Source organism: Miniopterus natalensis, chromosome 11 (genome assembly GCF_054644295.1).
Source record: "Miniopterus natalensis isolate mMinNat1 chromosome 11, mMinNat1.hap1, whole genome shotgun sequence".
Lineage (NCBI taxonomy): Eukaryota > Metazoa > Chordata > Mammalia > Chiroptera > Miniopteridae > Miniopterus > Miniopterus natalensis.
The window spans coordinates 9117630-9132888 of NC_142091.1; the positions used below are offsets into that span (position 1 = coordinate 9117630).

Consider the following 15259-nt stretch of genomic DNA (forward strand, 5'->3'; position numbering starts at 1 on the left):
AAAATTACGTATAGTAATAGTGAATTTACCCTGGGGAGAGAATGAGTATTATGCTGGGCATTAAAATAAAGGATTTGTCTGGCCAGTGTGGTTCAGTTGAGCGTCAATCCATGAACCAAGAGGCCATTGGTTGAATTCCTGGTCAGGGTACATGCCCAGGTTGCAGGCTCAATCCCAGTAGGGAGCATGCAGGAGGCAGCCAATGGAAGTTTCTCTCTCAGAGATACTTCTATTTCTCTTTCTTTCCTTTTCTCTCTCTAAAATCAATAAAAACATATTTTTTTTTAAAAAAAGAATCAAGGTGTGTTCAATGACATGATCCAAGACACAGAGAATTACAGATGGATAGACATATTTTATATTGCAAAGGGCATGCCTGCTAAGCATCACTGCATCCTGGGACAAGTGACCAACATTTCTAGAAAAAGCAGAAGAAAGAAATTGGTCAAAGGCATGTTATGACATGAGGGGATTTGAAGAAAACCAAAGAGATATTGCAGACAACAAGCTCCATAAGAATCCTACTAACGAGGGTACACGTGTGTGTGTGTGTGTGTGTGTGTGTCCGCGCACGCACGCGTGAGCAACCATATTATTTGCCATATATTTGGCAATATAACATGGAGGTTGGAATTAAGATACTTAGGTCCAATTTCCTTACTGGATTTGCCACTTACTAATGGTTACCTTGGGTAAAGTCCTTAATGTTTCCAACCCACATTTCCTTTATCTGTGACTAAGGACGGTGGATAAGAATAGCATCTCCCTGATCCAGAGAGTATTAGATTTGATACAGCTCTTAGGAAAAACCCTGGTATGTATAGGGTAAGTGTTCAATACATTTTAATTATTATTTTTTTTGAAAGTTGGAAATTTTTTTAAAATTGATGTCAGAGAGAGAGAAAGAGATCGATTTGTTGTTCCTCTTATTTGTTCATTCATTGGTTGCTTGCTGTATGTGCCCTGACCCGGTGTCAAACCTGCAGCCTCGGTGTATCGGGACTGAGCGACCCGGCCAGGGCACGTTTTAATTATTATTATCAACAGACCCAGCAGCACTATTAATATTGTTTTCTTAAATTAGGAAGGCTTCTTGGAAAAGATGGGGTCCTGGTTGAGTCCCCAAGGAGAGAAGGGTGGTGCTAGTAGGACCCAGCCCCGGCCCCAGAAGTTTCTGCGGGAGTCTGATCGCGGCTGAGCGCTGCTGGCCCCTGGGCGGGACGCGCCGGTTAAGCCCCTTTTTCCTCCAAGTCTGTGGACCCCGCCGCATGGTCCCTTCTCCCCAGCGCTTCGCAGTCTTCACTTGACTTTCTTGAGTCTGAGTCTCTTCCTCCCTTTCAGAGTTTCCTCTTTGTTGTTTAATTGTGTTTTGTTTGCCAGGTTTGGTTGTTTCCAATCGTTTGGCCAGCGGGGTTGAACTGTCCCCTGGGGCCCATTATTATTATTATTTTTTGCCAGTCTTTGGGATGCTTTTGGCGGCATCGAGGTGCGTGTGCTTCGTGGGAAGCTATTCTCCGAGAGGTGTTTTTCTTTCTCCCGCAGGAAGAGCTAGTTTGGATTCTGGCCACAGCCCTCTGCTGCCTGCTGGCCGCCTCTTCCCGAGCTGCGGGCTCGCTCCTTGGGCACCACGCTAAGCCTCACTGCAGGGTAAAGCCCCGCAGGACGCGCTGCACACGGCGGGGGGTGTGCGGGTGCTCAAGGACCGCCTGGCCATGGAGAAGTTTACATTTTAATAGGGAAGAAAGAAGAAGACGTTGAAAGGTCAGCCTGCAAAACCACAGACGGATTCGGACAGGAGGTGGCTCGGTGAAGAGGGGGGACAGGAGCCAGAGGCAACAGACAGAGGGCCTTTCCCACTCTTTTCTGATGTCACAGATGACGACCTAAAGAAGGGAGGATCAGGATCGAATGCGAAGGCAATGCTGGGGTCAGAAACCCTCGTCCAGAGGTGACCTGCTGACGGCCTCAAGACCAGCACAGAAGCTGGGACCATCTGACAGCTCCCATGAGCAGTACCCCAGAAAAGAAGTGTTGCAATAGCCGCCCCCCCAGAGGGAGGGCAACAGCTCCCCAGGGCTCTGCCAGTGGTGTTTGGGCAGCTGGCATCCCCTCCCACCACACTGTGAGTTTACCAGACTTCAAAGGCCAGGGCAGCCATCAAAGGGAAGAAGGGGAAAAAGACAAAACTAACTGCTCGTCACCTTGGCCCCTCTTTCTTTTCTATTAGAAAGTGTCCTCTGCCAGGATGTGAACAAGCAGCACAGTCACCGTCAGACGTGTGTCTGCAGCAGGAGCCAGCAGCAACTTCTCAGTCTGGGGCCAAGACATGACTCCCCCAGGCAGGTGGGGCTGCGCCACAGGGCCCATTTCATAGGACACTCACAGTCCCAAATCCCTGTCAGGTTCCACAGCAAGAAGGCAACGGTGCCCTGTGTTTGTTTTGTGTGTTTTAAATTAAGTCTGGATCTGAGCGTATGTGTTGGATTGGAACAGAACCCGTGGCGCAGACAGAAGGAAAGAAATCGACAGTGTACGTGTTGAAGCTGGTACATTGCCCAGCAGGCTGGGTTATCCTAACTTGACACAAGAATGACCGCCAGGCAAGGCAGAAGAAAGGTGCTGAGAACATGCGGCATGGCGTAAAGAGCGTGGGCCTTTGAAGTCGGACAGATCTGTGCACGTTACTTAGCCTTTCTGAGCTGCAATTTTCTCAACCATATAATAATAATAATAATAATGCGCAGCTGTGGCAAGAATTAAATGAGATGTCTTACATAGAGTAACTGGATCGTAGTGAACATCCAATAAACATTAGTGTCTGTATTGGTTTCTTGAGGCTGCTATATCAAATCACCATAAACTTGGAGGCTTAAAACAAGACAAATTTATTCTCTCACAGTTCTGGAGACCAAAAGTCCACAATGAGAATCACTGGGCTGAAATCAGGTGTTGGCAGAGAGGCACTGTCTCCGCTAGCTCCAGGGGAGAGGCCCCCTCGCCTCTTACAGCTTCTGGTCGCTGCTAGCATGTCTTCGTTTGTGGCAGCGTCACTCCAATCTTTAAGACCATGTCTTTAATTCTCCCTCTGCTCGTCCTCCGCATCACCTCCTCTGTGTGCATGTCAAATCTCACTTGGCCTCTCTCTTATAAAGATCATTGTGATTGCTTTTAGGGCCCATTTGGATAGCCTCCCCACCTCGAGATCCTTACCTTAATCACATCTGCAAAGGCCACTTTTCCATGAGAGGTGAAGGTTCCTCATGAAGGAACATTCACAAGTCCCAGGGATCAGGACCTAGGAATTTTGGGTGGCCTTTAACCAGCCTGCAGCCATGTCTGTCAGGTTTTTGAGTGGCAGGAAAGATGTGAGAAAAGAGCAGGAAGAGAGAGGGTATCTTTCCACACGAAGTGAGTTTATATGCAAATTTAGCATCTAGTTCTGATTCATTTTCAAGTTGGCAACTCACAATAACAAGGCATCAATATTAGCAGGTATATCATTGGGATGTATAAGTATAGTAATGTTTTTTGAAATTTGGTTGTATTTAGAGTGAATTATGTTATATAAGATCTTTTGTTTCATTTTCATAAGGGACATAAACTGGTTCTCAAAGTAACTATACTATACAGTAAGAAATCATTTAGCTCCTGGCTGGGTGGCTCAGTTGGTTGGAGCATCATCTCATACACCAAAGGGTTTCGGGTTTGATCCCCTGTTGGGGCACATATGGGAGGCAACCCATCAATGTTTCTCTTTTACATCAATGTTTCTCTCTCTCTCCCTTCCTCTCTCTCTAAAAGTCAATTAAAAAAGAAAAGGAATCATTTACCAGGAGTTTGATATATCTGCCTAGCTCCTTCCCTCTGTACACTGTGTGCTTCTCAGATACTGCCTTGAGTTGTAGCTAGCTTTTCACACATGTTGCTTCTTTAACTCAATTACAAATTCTTTCAGATAAGAGAGCATGTCTTTCTTGTTCAGCTTTGTATCTTTCTTAGTGCCAAACATAGTATATTGGTCAATAAGTATTTGCTTGACTGATTAATTCTGAAATACCCAGGAAAGCAATTGTACAGGAAGTTGAAGGCAGATCTATTCAACATTTGAGTTTCATGGAGAGAGATATTAGAAAAAAAATCTTAAACCTTGAGGGAAATATTGATGCTTCTCTCCCCCTTGCCACACTTCTCAGCTCTCGTTAAAATCTGTATACCTTTGTCAAAATGCATTTCAAACTGACCAAAGAAAACTAGCAATAACGCATTTGAATACAGATTCTATCTGCATTGCTCCTTTTATCCAGTGAAGTAGTTTGACAGTCTGAATCCCCTCAGCAAAAATTCAAATAGTGTCCCTTTAACCTTTTTAGGATCAAAATAAGCCTATTTCTGCCAGAAAGGGCCTTTATATGATATGCTTATCAGTGGAGGAGAAAAGGGGAGAGCTTCTCAAAAGGAAGCCATATACATGTGAGACAAGCTAGCACGTACCCTGGCACACAGTGCTTTAAACATTAATTTCCTCCTGTTCTCCTTTTCGCTTGTTCACCGTAATAAACAAACTTAACAGTCAACAGACTGAGAGGCCTTCAGAAAAATGATAATTCCTTCAAGAGTAGAGGGTTTCGCTGAAATGCAAAGAGTCTGTAAATGATGTATTTTAGGGATTTGGAGCCCTAAAAAGACACCCTATGCACTGAAATGAAAAGGCTGTTTAGTTGTGAGTGGGGGCTGTGGTAACAGTCTGCAAAATGCCACTCCCAGGTTGTCTTTGCAGGGATTCTGAGCTTTCACTTTGCAGGAAGGCTGGGGAATAAAGATGCTAAGATATCCTTAAGGTTGAGGCTTTCCAGAAAGAAGGTGGGTTCTTTTTCTTTCTTTCTTTCTTTTTCTTTGTGTGTGTGTGTATGTGTGTGTGAGTGTTTATTTGCAATGCCTTTCAGAGTAGAGAAGCAATCTTTTGAAAATGATGAGAATATGGAATTGGCCATTGTAACCTGATTTAGCAAACCAGTTCCATTTGGGTGATTTTTAGCCTGCCTCTGAGAAACAGAAATGGGCAGGTTGGAGTCTCCCCAGACCCCAGATAATTGAGTCGAGCTAGTGCTGTGTACTCGATGTTTGTGCATTAGCTGCAGCCCTCTTGCCCTCTGCAAAACAGATCTCTTTTCTCAATTATTCAAAATAAATAAATCAATGATATAGTTCTAAAAAAGAGGGGAAAACACTCCCCTCTGTTTCCATATGGAAAGTGCACTCTAAACTTCAGTGATTTTAAAGCCAATTTTAGTGAGGGGAGAGAGTCCATCTGTATGGCTTGGCAAATTAATTTTCAACATTTGAAGATAAAAAGGCTGAGTTCCTAGGAACTGGCTTTAAAAGTCACAGTCCATAGCAGTCCAAGGTATTCACGGACTCAGGGCCCTTCGGTTTATTCCAGATGCCCCTTCATTTACGAGTGCAGCCAATGGAGGAGGGGAACGGAAGGAGGAGAGCTTTTTCTTTTTTCTTTTTCACCTTCAGAACAAAACACGTATTTAGTAAAAACCCCTGGATGAGCCACAGTGCAAACCCAGAGGGTATAAGAGATAATTCTGTAAGTTATAAATCAGAAATCCTATTTGCAGTCGATGCTGAACATATGTAATTTACCGCATAACGTTGGTATCTGGAATGCGAATGTGATGGATGCCTTGTAAGTTGAGAAGAGGGGACAGAGTCATTTACATACCGAGTGTGATGGTCCCAGGTCCCCTGGAATTTTGCCCCCCTGGAGATCCTTCAGGAGCAGGACATGGACGCCCTGGCATGGCCTGGAGGTGGAGGGCTGCGAACGGCCGAGGAGCCCCTGCCTTGGGCTTGGCCCATGCCCCAGCCGCATGAAACCACGGGCAGTAAGTAGGTGGCATTTGATATCCCGACGATCTTGCTTTACAAAGCGCCTCTTTAGGAAATGAACATGCCGGAGACCTTACCAGCCTGGGATCCCTGACCGTTCTTAAGCTCAAATCCACTTCCTGAGGTTGTTCTCCTCCTTCCAATTAACAAGCAAAAGGCACTCCTCAGGTTGGCTGTGTGGACGGAGGAGCCAGGGCATGGACTCGGGTGGGAGGACGGGAGCAGACGTTGGAGAGGATGAGGTCAGGCCTCAGCCCCGGACCAGCTCCCCAAGGAGGTCCTGGGCTCCAGGGCCTGATCCTTGGCTCCTCCCCCTCCCCCCTCCCCTCCTTCTCCTCCTGCTCCTCCTCCTCCCCCTCCCCTCCCCCTCCTGCTCCTCCTCCTCCCCCTCCCCCTCCCCCTCCTGCTCCTGCTCCTCCTCCTCCCCCTCCCCTCCTCCCCCTGCTCATCCTCCCCCTCCCCCCTCCCTTCCTCCTCCTCCTGCTCCTCCTCCTCCCCCTCCCCTCCCCCTCCTGCTCCTCCTCCTCCCCCTCCCCCTCCCCCTCCTGCTCCTCCTCCTCCCCCTCCCCTCCTCCCCCTGCTCATCCTCCCCCTCCCCCCTCCCTTCCTCCTCCTCCTGCTCCTCCTCCTCCCCCTCCCCTCCTCCCCCTGCTCATCCTCCCCCTCCCCTCTCCCTTCCTCCTCCTCCCCCTCCTCCTCTTCCTCATCCTCCTCCTCCTCCTCCTCCCCCTCCTCCTGCTCCTCCTCCCCCTCCTCCTGCTCCTCCTCCTCCTGCTCCTCCTCCCCCTCCTCCTGCTCTTCCTCCTCCTGCTCCTCCTCCCCCTCCTCCTCCCCCTCTCCTTCCTCCTCCTCCTCTCCCTCCTCCTGCTCCCCCTCCTCCTCCTCCTGCTCCTCCTCCCCCCTCCCTCCCCCTCCTCCTGCTCCTCCCCCTCCCCCTCCTCCCCCTTCTCCTCGCAGCGCCATGCCTGGGCCACCAGAGTCTGTTGCCTGGCCTCTCAGCTGGCATAGACAAGAGGAACACTTTGGACGAAAGATAAATAACAATTATTGGAAATCATAGGGGCCTTTTTTTTTTTTTTTTAATTGAAGTCATAGGCTGTACTAATTGCCTCTGAAACTGTATGTTATTTACTGCATTTTATTAACTGCAGTGCAGGAGGACCTGCCTGCTCTGTGTATCGGCATCTGGTAGATGCATCAAGATTTCTGCATAAATGTGTTATTCATCTCAGACCAAGCCACATAAATAAAATATAGAGAGATATTAGTACAGTAACAAAAGTCTTAGAGAAAGAGCTTAGCAAGTGACAATGCTGTCAGCGAACATGAAAGACTGAAATTAAGCCTTGCTTTTCTTCAAAACACAATCTTTAAACAAACTGAACTCCAGTTTTCACAGTCTGGGGACTGGAAAAGGAGATACTCAAAGCAGCGCATGGGGTTCCTGCTAGCTGAAAGAAGGGATCCTTGGAGAGTCAACATAACTTTTAAAAAAGAAAGAAATCTAAATCTGCAAAGGAGCGAGATGATTATCCCTCCTCCTTTCGACAAACCCCTCCATTTTTAAAGGGTGACACGGGATTTAGCCAGGCACTGACTTTAATGTGAGTTGCATTGCTAAACTCCATGCAGTCCTTTGGAAATTTAGGGTTTGGTGTTTGCTGTAATTCAGACAATGGTTTGATTTAAGTTGACAGAGTTTGAAGAGTGAATAAACATGGGCACTTTAGTGTGAAAATACAAAACCTTTAAGCAGTCCACTAGTCATGCAGGGATAACTAGCAGAAGAAACAAAAGTGCGTATGCATCCAAAATGCAGCTGAGGGATCTGAGTGTCATTTGAAACCATAGGGCCATCATAAGACCCCCAAGGATGGGCTTTGAGACCATCCTCCTAAAAATTTTTCCTGTTCGGGACTGCAAGATAGATTATCAAGACAATTCCTATTTAGAACTTGTCCTGTTTATAACAAATATTACAAAAAGTTAGATTACCATTGTCATATTTTAGCAGCATGAGTGATACAATCTCATGTTCATAATATGACTATTTTATATTTGCAGCTTTATGAAAATCTATAGATATCAGTGTCTGTTTTTAATGGATCTTGCTGAAATCCCACTGCCTGGGAAGTTGTGCGGTGCTGCTGTGGAATTATCACAAAGCTAGATCTGACAATTGTGATATCATATCAGAGAAATAGGACTTTTAAAGCGTGGGGAAAACTTCTGCAGCATCTTGACCAATCATATTTTAGTTTGGAAGTAAAAACTAAGGTCTAGATGTGATAATTAGTTGAGTTACCTCAGTTGCAACAATCCCTCTATGCCACCCAAGGCTGACTGTCAGTGTCAATGAAATTGAATGTCAAATTGAAAGACTCTAAAGCTATTTCTTTCATATTAGAAAAATCGCTAGCAAATCACATCTTCCTGCCCTACTGGCAAGATAAGCAAAATTAGCACATATCTCTCTCCTTGTTTTGTCAAACTTTAATCAAAATGTTTACACCAAATGTGAGGCTGGTCACATACTGAACCTCAGAATTTTATCTCTAATGTTAACTCTTCATAATTTTTGTGAAATGTATTTATTTGACTTTTTTGTAGCAATTGACCTGGCTAATCACCACCTCTTCCAGTCCCAGCTTAGTCACTTTTCTGAGTTTTTCCACCAACATTTCCGGTGATTTATTGCCTGGCTGAACATTTCATAGACATTCGAAGCCAGCTTGTCCCAAAGTAAAATATTAATCTTTTTCCCACTGTGCACCCCCAAACAAACAATAAACATTCAAATGGACCTGTTCCATACCTCATGGGTTAATGGTACCACATCTACTGACATGCTAAAAATCAAAAGTAGGACTCATTTTAACACTTCTTTTTACCATGATATCACTGGAATACTCTTTCAATTTGTAAATCTGACCATGAAATTCTACTAGTTCAGTGGGTTCCCATTACCTATAGTGAACAGTTGAAACTTCTTAGCGCGTCAATTAAGGCATTCCCTGCTCCCTATATATTTTCCCCAGCCTCTTCTCTTGCCACTTGCTGTCTGGCAAGCTATGATCCAGTCATTCTATTTGTCATTACCGCTCAAATACAGCATGCTCCCCTAAACTTTGGGGCCTTGTAAATGACCTTCTCCTCGTCACACCTACCCTCTCTACCCCTGTCTATCCTGTGGAGTCTTGTTCAACTGCCGAGACTCAGCTCATGAACATTCTCCTCTGTGAATTTCCCGCTTACACAGACATTCACATCTGCCCCTTTGGGTATAGTTGGGAGCCTCCTTTCTCTGTCCACATAGAGGTATGTGCACGTATTAAACATACCTTTGCAACATGTAATAATTGTGGTATACGTCCGTCTCCCCTGCTACACTCTGAGTTCCTTGACAGTATATATGGTTTCCCATTCACTTTTGTATTCCCAGAACTTAATAGTGACTGTCCCTTTGGGGTGTTCCATAATTTTTGTCCTTTACTGAATTTTTGTCCTTGCCATGTAGACCTCGATATATTCCTAGATATCAGATTGCAAGAAATTACGGCCTGGTCCCCATGGCAAACTTCCTGTTCATGGGCGTTGGGGCTGCTCCTTGGCCCAGTTTCTGTGGCCTACAGTATTCCCCTTTCTTTCAAACTGATATTCAGCCCTTTATATTCACGCATTTACTATCAACTCTATGATTGGAGAAGACTAAACCTATGGGCAAAGTATTTAAGTACTCATTTAGGAATATGGATTTAGCTGGCTTTATATTTCATAAAGATTCACAGGCTGTTGCCCCCAAAGATGAGCTGCTTAGTCTTAATCTAAGTATAGATGAGCTGTCTACTAGACAGACCAAGAGTCTCCCCAGTCCAGGACTCTAACATACTACTAACTTACTTTACATTATGGGAGATTTCCTATAACAAGCTGACATTTATTATAATTTTAATACACCTTTGACAATGGAAGATGAGGCTTAGGGATTATTTTATTCATCTTGGTTGCTGTGACAAAAGACCATGACTGGATGGTTTAAATAACAGACATTTATTTTCTTGCCGTTTTGGAGGCCAGAAGTCTGAGGGCAGGATGCCAGCATGGTTGGGTTCCGGTGAGGGCCCTCCTTCTGGCTTGCAGAAGGCTGCCTTCTAGCTGCATAGTTACATGGCCTTTCTTCAGTGCCTGCATGTGGAGAGAGAGCAAGCGCTGGAGTCTCTCCCTTGAGCATCAATTCCATCATAGGGCCCTTGTCATAGGGTCCCCTCATTTAAACCTAATCACCTCTCAAAGACCCCACCTCCCAATATCATCACATTAGGGGGTAGGGCTTCAACACAGGAATTTGGGGGTGAGGGACAAAAACATTCAGTGTATAAGCGGATTAAACCACTTTCCTATGGGTACTCAGATAATCCAGTAGCAGGGCAAATGCTGACTCTAAATATTGTTTTCTTTTCCCTTATAATTTGTCTTTATTGCTTTTTATACATGGGTACTCAAGGAACTAGCATTTAAAGAAGCAAAATGTTACTAATTCTCATTTATTATCTCCGATGTATTTCCTAAAACATGCATCTCCCTTCTGTGCTTATTTTTCATGTATGTTTACCCATATTCTTCAACTGTGTTAGCGAAGGCAAACAATATAGGGTCTCCGTGCCTCTCACTCGTCAAAGTTTTCCCTGGCAAAAATGTAGAGCTGAGGTCTAAGTGCTCCTGGCAATTTTATTCTAACACAAGCAGCACCCAGATTATAATTCTGATAAGTATTTCAGTTCTTTCTTGAAAAATTAAATTCACAAAACAATTGATTATCAGTTATAAATGGCAAAAACACCATCTGGTTTTCAAAATTTTCTAAATCCATGTAGCAAGGGGAAACACGTTGGAACTTGTAATTGGCCAGCAGTTCTAGGCCACAAAGCAGAAAATGACGAGCTCTCCTAGGAGCAAGGCAGAGGCGTCATAACTTCATCTAGCGGCTGTGGGAAGTTGATACGTTCTTCACGTTCCATATGTTAAGTCCCTTGGCGATATCTTGAGTGTGAAAGAGCTGGGGGTGGAGAGGTGTGCGGCTAGTGGGTAGGGTAGCAGCAGCCTAATTCCAAATGTTCAGCTGTGGTTCTTTCCAGGGCGACGCAGTGATAAAGCCTCCCCATGACCTGGGAATTTGGATGTGCAATTTGGATGCCCCATGACCTGTGCAAGTTTCTTAAACTTATTGCACAGGTGGCATTTTTTGGTGGAAAATTTTAAAGCTATTTGCATTCCTCTGGTGAGGTAAGTCATACAACATTAGCATTTCCTACAAAAATGTCCCATGTTGTTCTTTGCCAACTGGAAATTTGAGTAGGTGTTCCTTCGATGTGCCAAGAGAATGAAGGGATATGAAACCATCCACGTCTTCCAATGTCCCCATACTGTGTTCCTAGTGTGGGAGGACTGGGGCCCGACTAGATTCTCTTGGAGAGTCAGCTTCATGAGGAATGTTTTTCCTTAGGAGTATAATGCAATCCTGTTATTTTAAAAAATGTTTCTGAGCTGCTGGCATATTTTTACCTTATGTTAAAAATGTAGCTATGGTTATTATTCATGCATTATAATGTGAAATGTATTCATCCACTTAACAAATACTTATTGAGGCACAGTATAGCATACTGGTTAATTGCAAAAGCTCTGTCTGCACTTTAGAAACTTTGACCTTGGGCCAATGAGTTAATCTTCCTAATGATGTTTAAAAAATATAAAATGAGAGATAATAATAGTATGTACCATGGGGATTGTTCCAAGACTTAAATGAGATTATGCATGCAAAACACTTAATAAGAACTCAGCAAATGCAAAAGTAGCAATAATAATAGCAAATAATATTATTATGTGCTAGGCTCTGTGCTAAGATGCTCGAGTTTCTGACATATAGGACCTAGCCTTATAGTTTGCATATCACTTTCAGGACTTGTATGGCCTCAAATTGTTTATCCTGATTTTGTTGGGACTCTGCTTTGCATTTGGTCTGATCCAGGTAGCTTTACTTTCAGAGGTGATAAGAATAGGCAGGACGTTGCAGATTGGACGTTACTTTGTTTTCCAGGTGGTGATGGTTTCCTGCCTCATGTAGTGCTATTTGCCTGCTGGAGCTTTCCCCACTTCTGGAGGACTGCCTGCAGTTCATGCATGTGGCCTGTAATTACAAAGCAGAAATTCCAGGGCTGCGAAGACAGGGCAGTCTTGAAATTAGTTTATGCATAATGGGTAATAGGAGGCTGTTTTTAAATGTAACTCATTTGGTGGGTGTGCAGATCTTGACTTCCTTTTTGATATGCAATATTTGTTTGTTTGCTTTTTTGTTTGTTTTTAAGAAGATGAGGACAGAGGGTCTGGCCCAGTCATTTGGTGCAGCTCCGCTAGACTACAGCTCAGACTTAGCAATTTACATTCAGTAATCTCGTGGTCACTTAGCCACAGATAATTTGTCACGGTTTGTTTTAGCTGTTGTGATATTGATATTTATTATGCAAATTGTATTTCCTACATCTTATTGTTCTGCATTCTATGAATACTTAAATTTTTATAAACCTTTACCCTTAATATGGCTCGTCCTTCAATTTGATGCTTGAGCAACGGAGGGTCAGGGAGCACACCATCATTTAGAGGAGAAGAAAATAAGTAATTAAAAAGCAGACAAGAGGGTGGGCTCCCTGGTTCAAAAGAAGGCAAAGGCAATTTCAAGGAGGGAGAGCGAGTCGGGCGAAGCGAGTCTTTTCAGCGGGGAGACAGAGACCCGGGAAGCTCAGAGCACCTGTTGGTCCCCATACGCCTGAGGAGGGACTGGGGGTGCAGAGGAGGGGGGAGTGGGTCTGAACCCTGAAGGAGGAAGGTGGGAAACCCTATGTTCACAGGGGCGCCCCCTCCCCGCCTGAGGACTCCACCCGGCAGCCTGGACAGAGCAGATTTTTCTGTTGAATGTGTGTAATCATAAAAACAGGATATTACATAGGGTCCTATACATTAAACACACACACATTAAAGCCAGGATGGCGACTTTCAGCAAGCTGGGGAGCCGGAGCTCACCCTCCTCGAGCTACCTTTCCTGCGAATCCGTCACAAAGACACGGGCTGGAAAATCCCGGAGCCGCTCGGGCTGCTTTCCCCCCGCTGCGCCCGAGTGGACCGCTGGGCTGCCGAGCGGCTCTCCCGCCCCCGGCGCGCCGAGCACGCACGCGCTTCCCAGATTGTTTTGTCAATCCGGGGACCTGCCTCGCTCTCCACTCCCGAGCAGCCCCGATTCCCGAGGATCTAGTCCTTCGGTGCAAGGTGAGTGGCGGAAATGTGCAACGTTTCGTTTCCAGGCCGACGCGCTCGGTGTACCGGGCAGGGGAGCCTCCGAGGGAGGTTCTGCAGTCGTGGGTCTGATACGGCGAGCGCTATAGACGGTCCCGATAAAGGTGTGCGGACGGCTGGAACCGCCCCCGGAGCCGGGCCCCCGCACCCGCGCCCCGGAGAACTCTTTTTCCTGGATGCCAAGGAAGCGACCAGGAATTTTAACATAAACATATTTGCATAAGCCCCTCCCCTCGGTCCCGCCCCTAGGTGGCGCGGGCGCGTCGCCGAACGCCAGCGCCAGGGGGCGGGGTGGGGGAGGGGGAGTCCTCGGAGAGCCCGATTGGGCTCTCAGCGCTGTGATTGGTCGGTCCGGACTCCGCCTCCAGCGCATGTCATTAGCATCTCATTAGTTGTCCGCTCTGGCTCCGGAGGAAGCCGCCGCCGCCAGTCTGAGGCAGGTGCCCGACATGGCGAGTGCTGTGCTGCCGAGCGGATCCCAGTGTGCGGCGGCGGCGGCGGCGGCGGCGGCGGTGGCGGCGGCGCCTCCCGGGCTCCGGCTTCGGCTTCTGCTGTTGCTTCTCTCCGCCGCGGCACTGATCCCCACAGGTAGGTGTGGGACCAGGCCGGTCGGCCCCTAAACCTCCTGAGGCACCCCAGTAGCCGTAGCCAAGGGGGGTGGTGGAAACGTTTCCATGACAACCGTCCCCCACTTCCTAAATCTGAAGCGCAGGGAGTGTGGAAAGGAAACTCGGGGCTAAGATGGAAGGAGCAGAGAGGCTCGGTCATTCCCTTCTCCCATGTCCAGCTGGGTGTGAATGAGAGTCCTTAGGGATGGCTGCACCCACACCTTCTCTCCCCGGCTTGGCGTGGAGTGCAGTGAAAATGGGGACCCCGGCGGGGTAGGGAATTTGAGGGAAAGGGATGGGTCGCGGGCACCCTGCAAACCGCCCAAACTCGCTGTTGTCCCCGTAACTTGCAGTACTCGCGTCTCCCAGGGCTACCATTCACCACCAGCTCTCCGGCGGGCCCCCCAATTCTCCATCCCCGAATCCTCCCCATGGCTGACTAGCAGCCGCCTCCAGCGCGATTCCTCCCTGGCGCCCAGGACATCCCCGGACTTGTCTGGTCGCCCCTGCTCTCCCCGCGCTCCGCCTTCCTCCCCTGTTCCCCGAACTGCGCGTCCCCCGAGCTCCCTCCGGCCGGACCACGGCCCCTCCGCCCCTCCGCCCGGCTGCGGGTCTCCTTGGCCCAGCTCCAGGCAGGGAAAGTTCCCCGGCCCGGCTCCGCGGGGGGCGTTTGCTGTCGCCGCCCCTGCGGGTCGGAGCCGGGAACCCGCAGTCGGCCTGCCCCACGGCATCCTCTGCCGCGAGTGGGGACACCGGATTTCCAGGCTGCCGGTCCTTTGAGCAGCCCGGGGGTGGTGGAGGGAGCGTTCGCGGCCTTTGCGGCCAGACGGGCACCCTCCGGGCCTCCGGGCGCCCCCTGTGTGCAGAGCCGTCTCGGGAATTCGCCCAGGGGCGGCTCTGCACGCCCCGCGCTTTCCCTGAAGACTCCGAGCTCTCGGCTGGAGCACGCCTGGTGGCTGCCCGAGAGCCGGGCGCGTTGGCGCGGTCGGGAAAGAAGAGGGCAGTGTTTGCTTTTGCTAACAAAAGGGAACCGGAGCTCTTCCCGGGAGGAGAGGCCGGCGGTGCTGCACCCAGCCTCCCGTTCCCGCCACCGCCGAGCTCCGCGGCCGCGCCGCGTCCCGGCGCCCCTGGCCTCCTGCAGCTGGCTTGGCGCGGGGCGCGGGGACCGAGACGCACGAGGCCGCGAGGGGTGGGTGGGGGGTGGGGGGGAGTGAGGAGGTGCTGGAGGGAATGCAGCAGGGCTCGGCGCCTGCAAAGCCCCTCCTGCAGCTTCGGAGCTGCAGGACCCACGAGCAACAAGTGGCGGAGGACAGCGAGAGCTCAGCCCCCACCTGCAGAGCCCTGGGCCGGTGCGGGCACAGCGCTGGGGCCACCGTGCGGCTCCCGGGGCGCCTCTCCGCTTGGGCTGT

The 15259-nt window shown here is 48.3% G+C and overlaps 1 protein-coding gene across 3 annotated transcripts in view; it reads left to right on the forward strand.

The window, feature by feature from the left end:
• Positions 1–13691: 13691 nt before the first annotated feature.
• CADM1 (cell adhesion molecule 1) overlaps positions 13692–15259 on the forward strand; it is a 324569-nt gene continuing 323001 nt past the window's right edge. For all 3 annotated transcript variants that reach the window (XM_016208949.2, XM_016208950.2, XM_016208948.2), the window contains exon 1: positions 13692–13830. In XM_016208949.2, coding sequence (XP_016064435.2) covers positions 13692–13830 — 139 coding nt within the window. The remainder of the gene's footprint in view (positions 13831–15259) is intronic.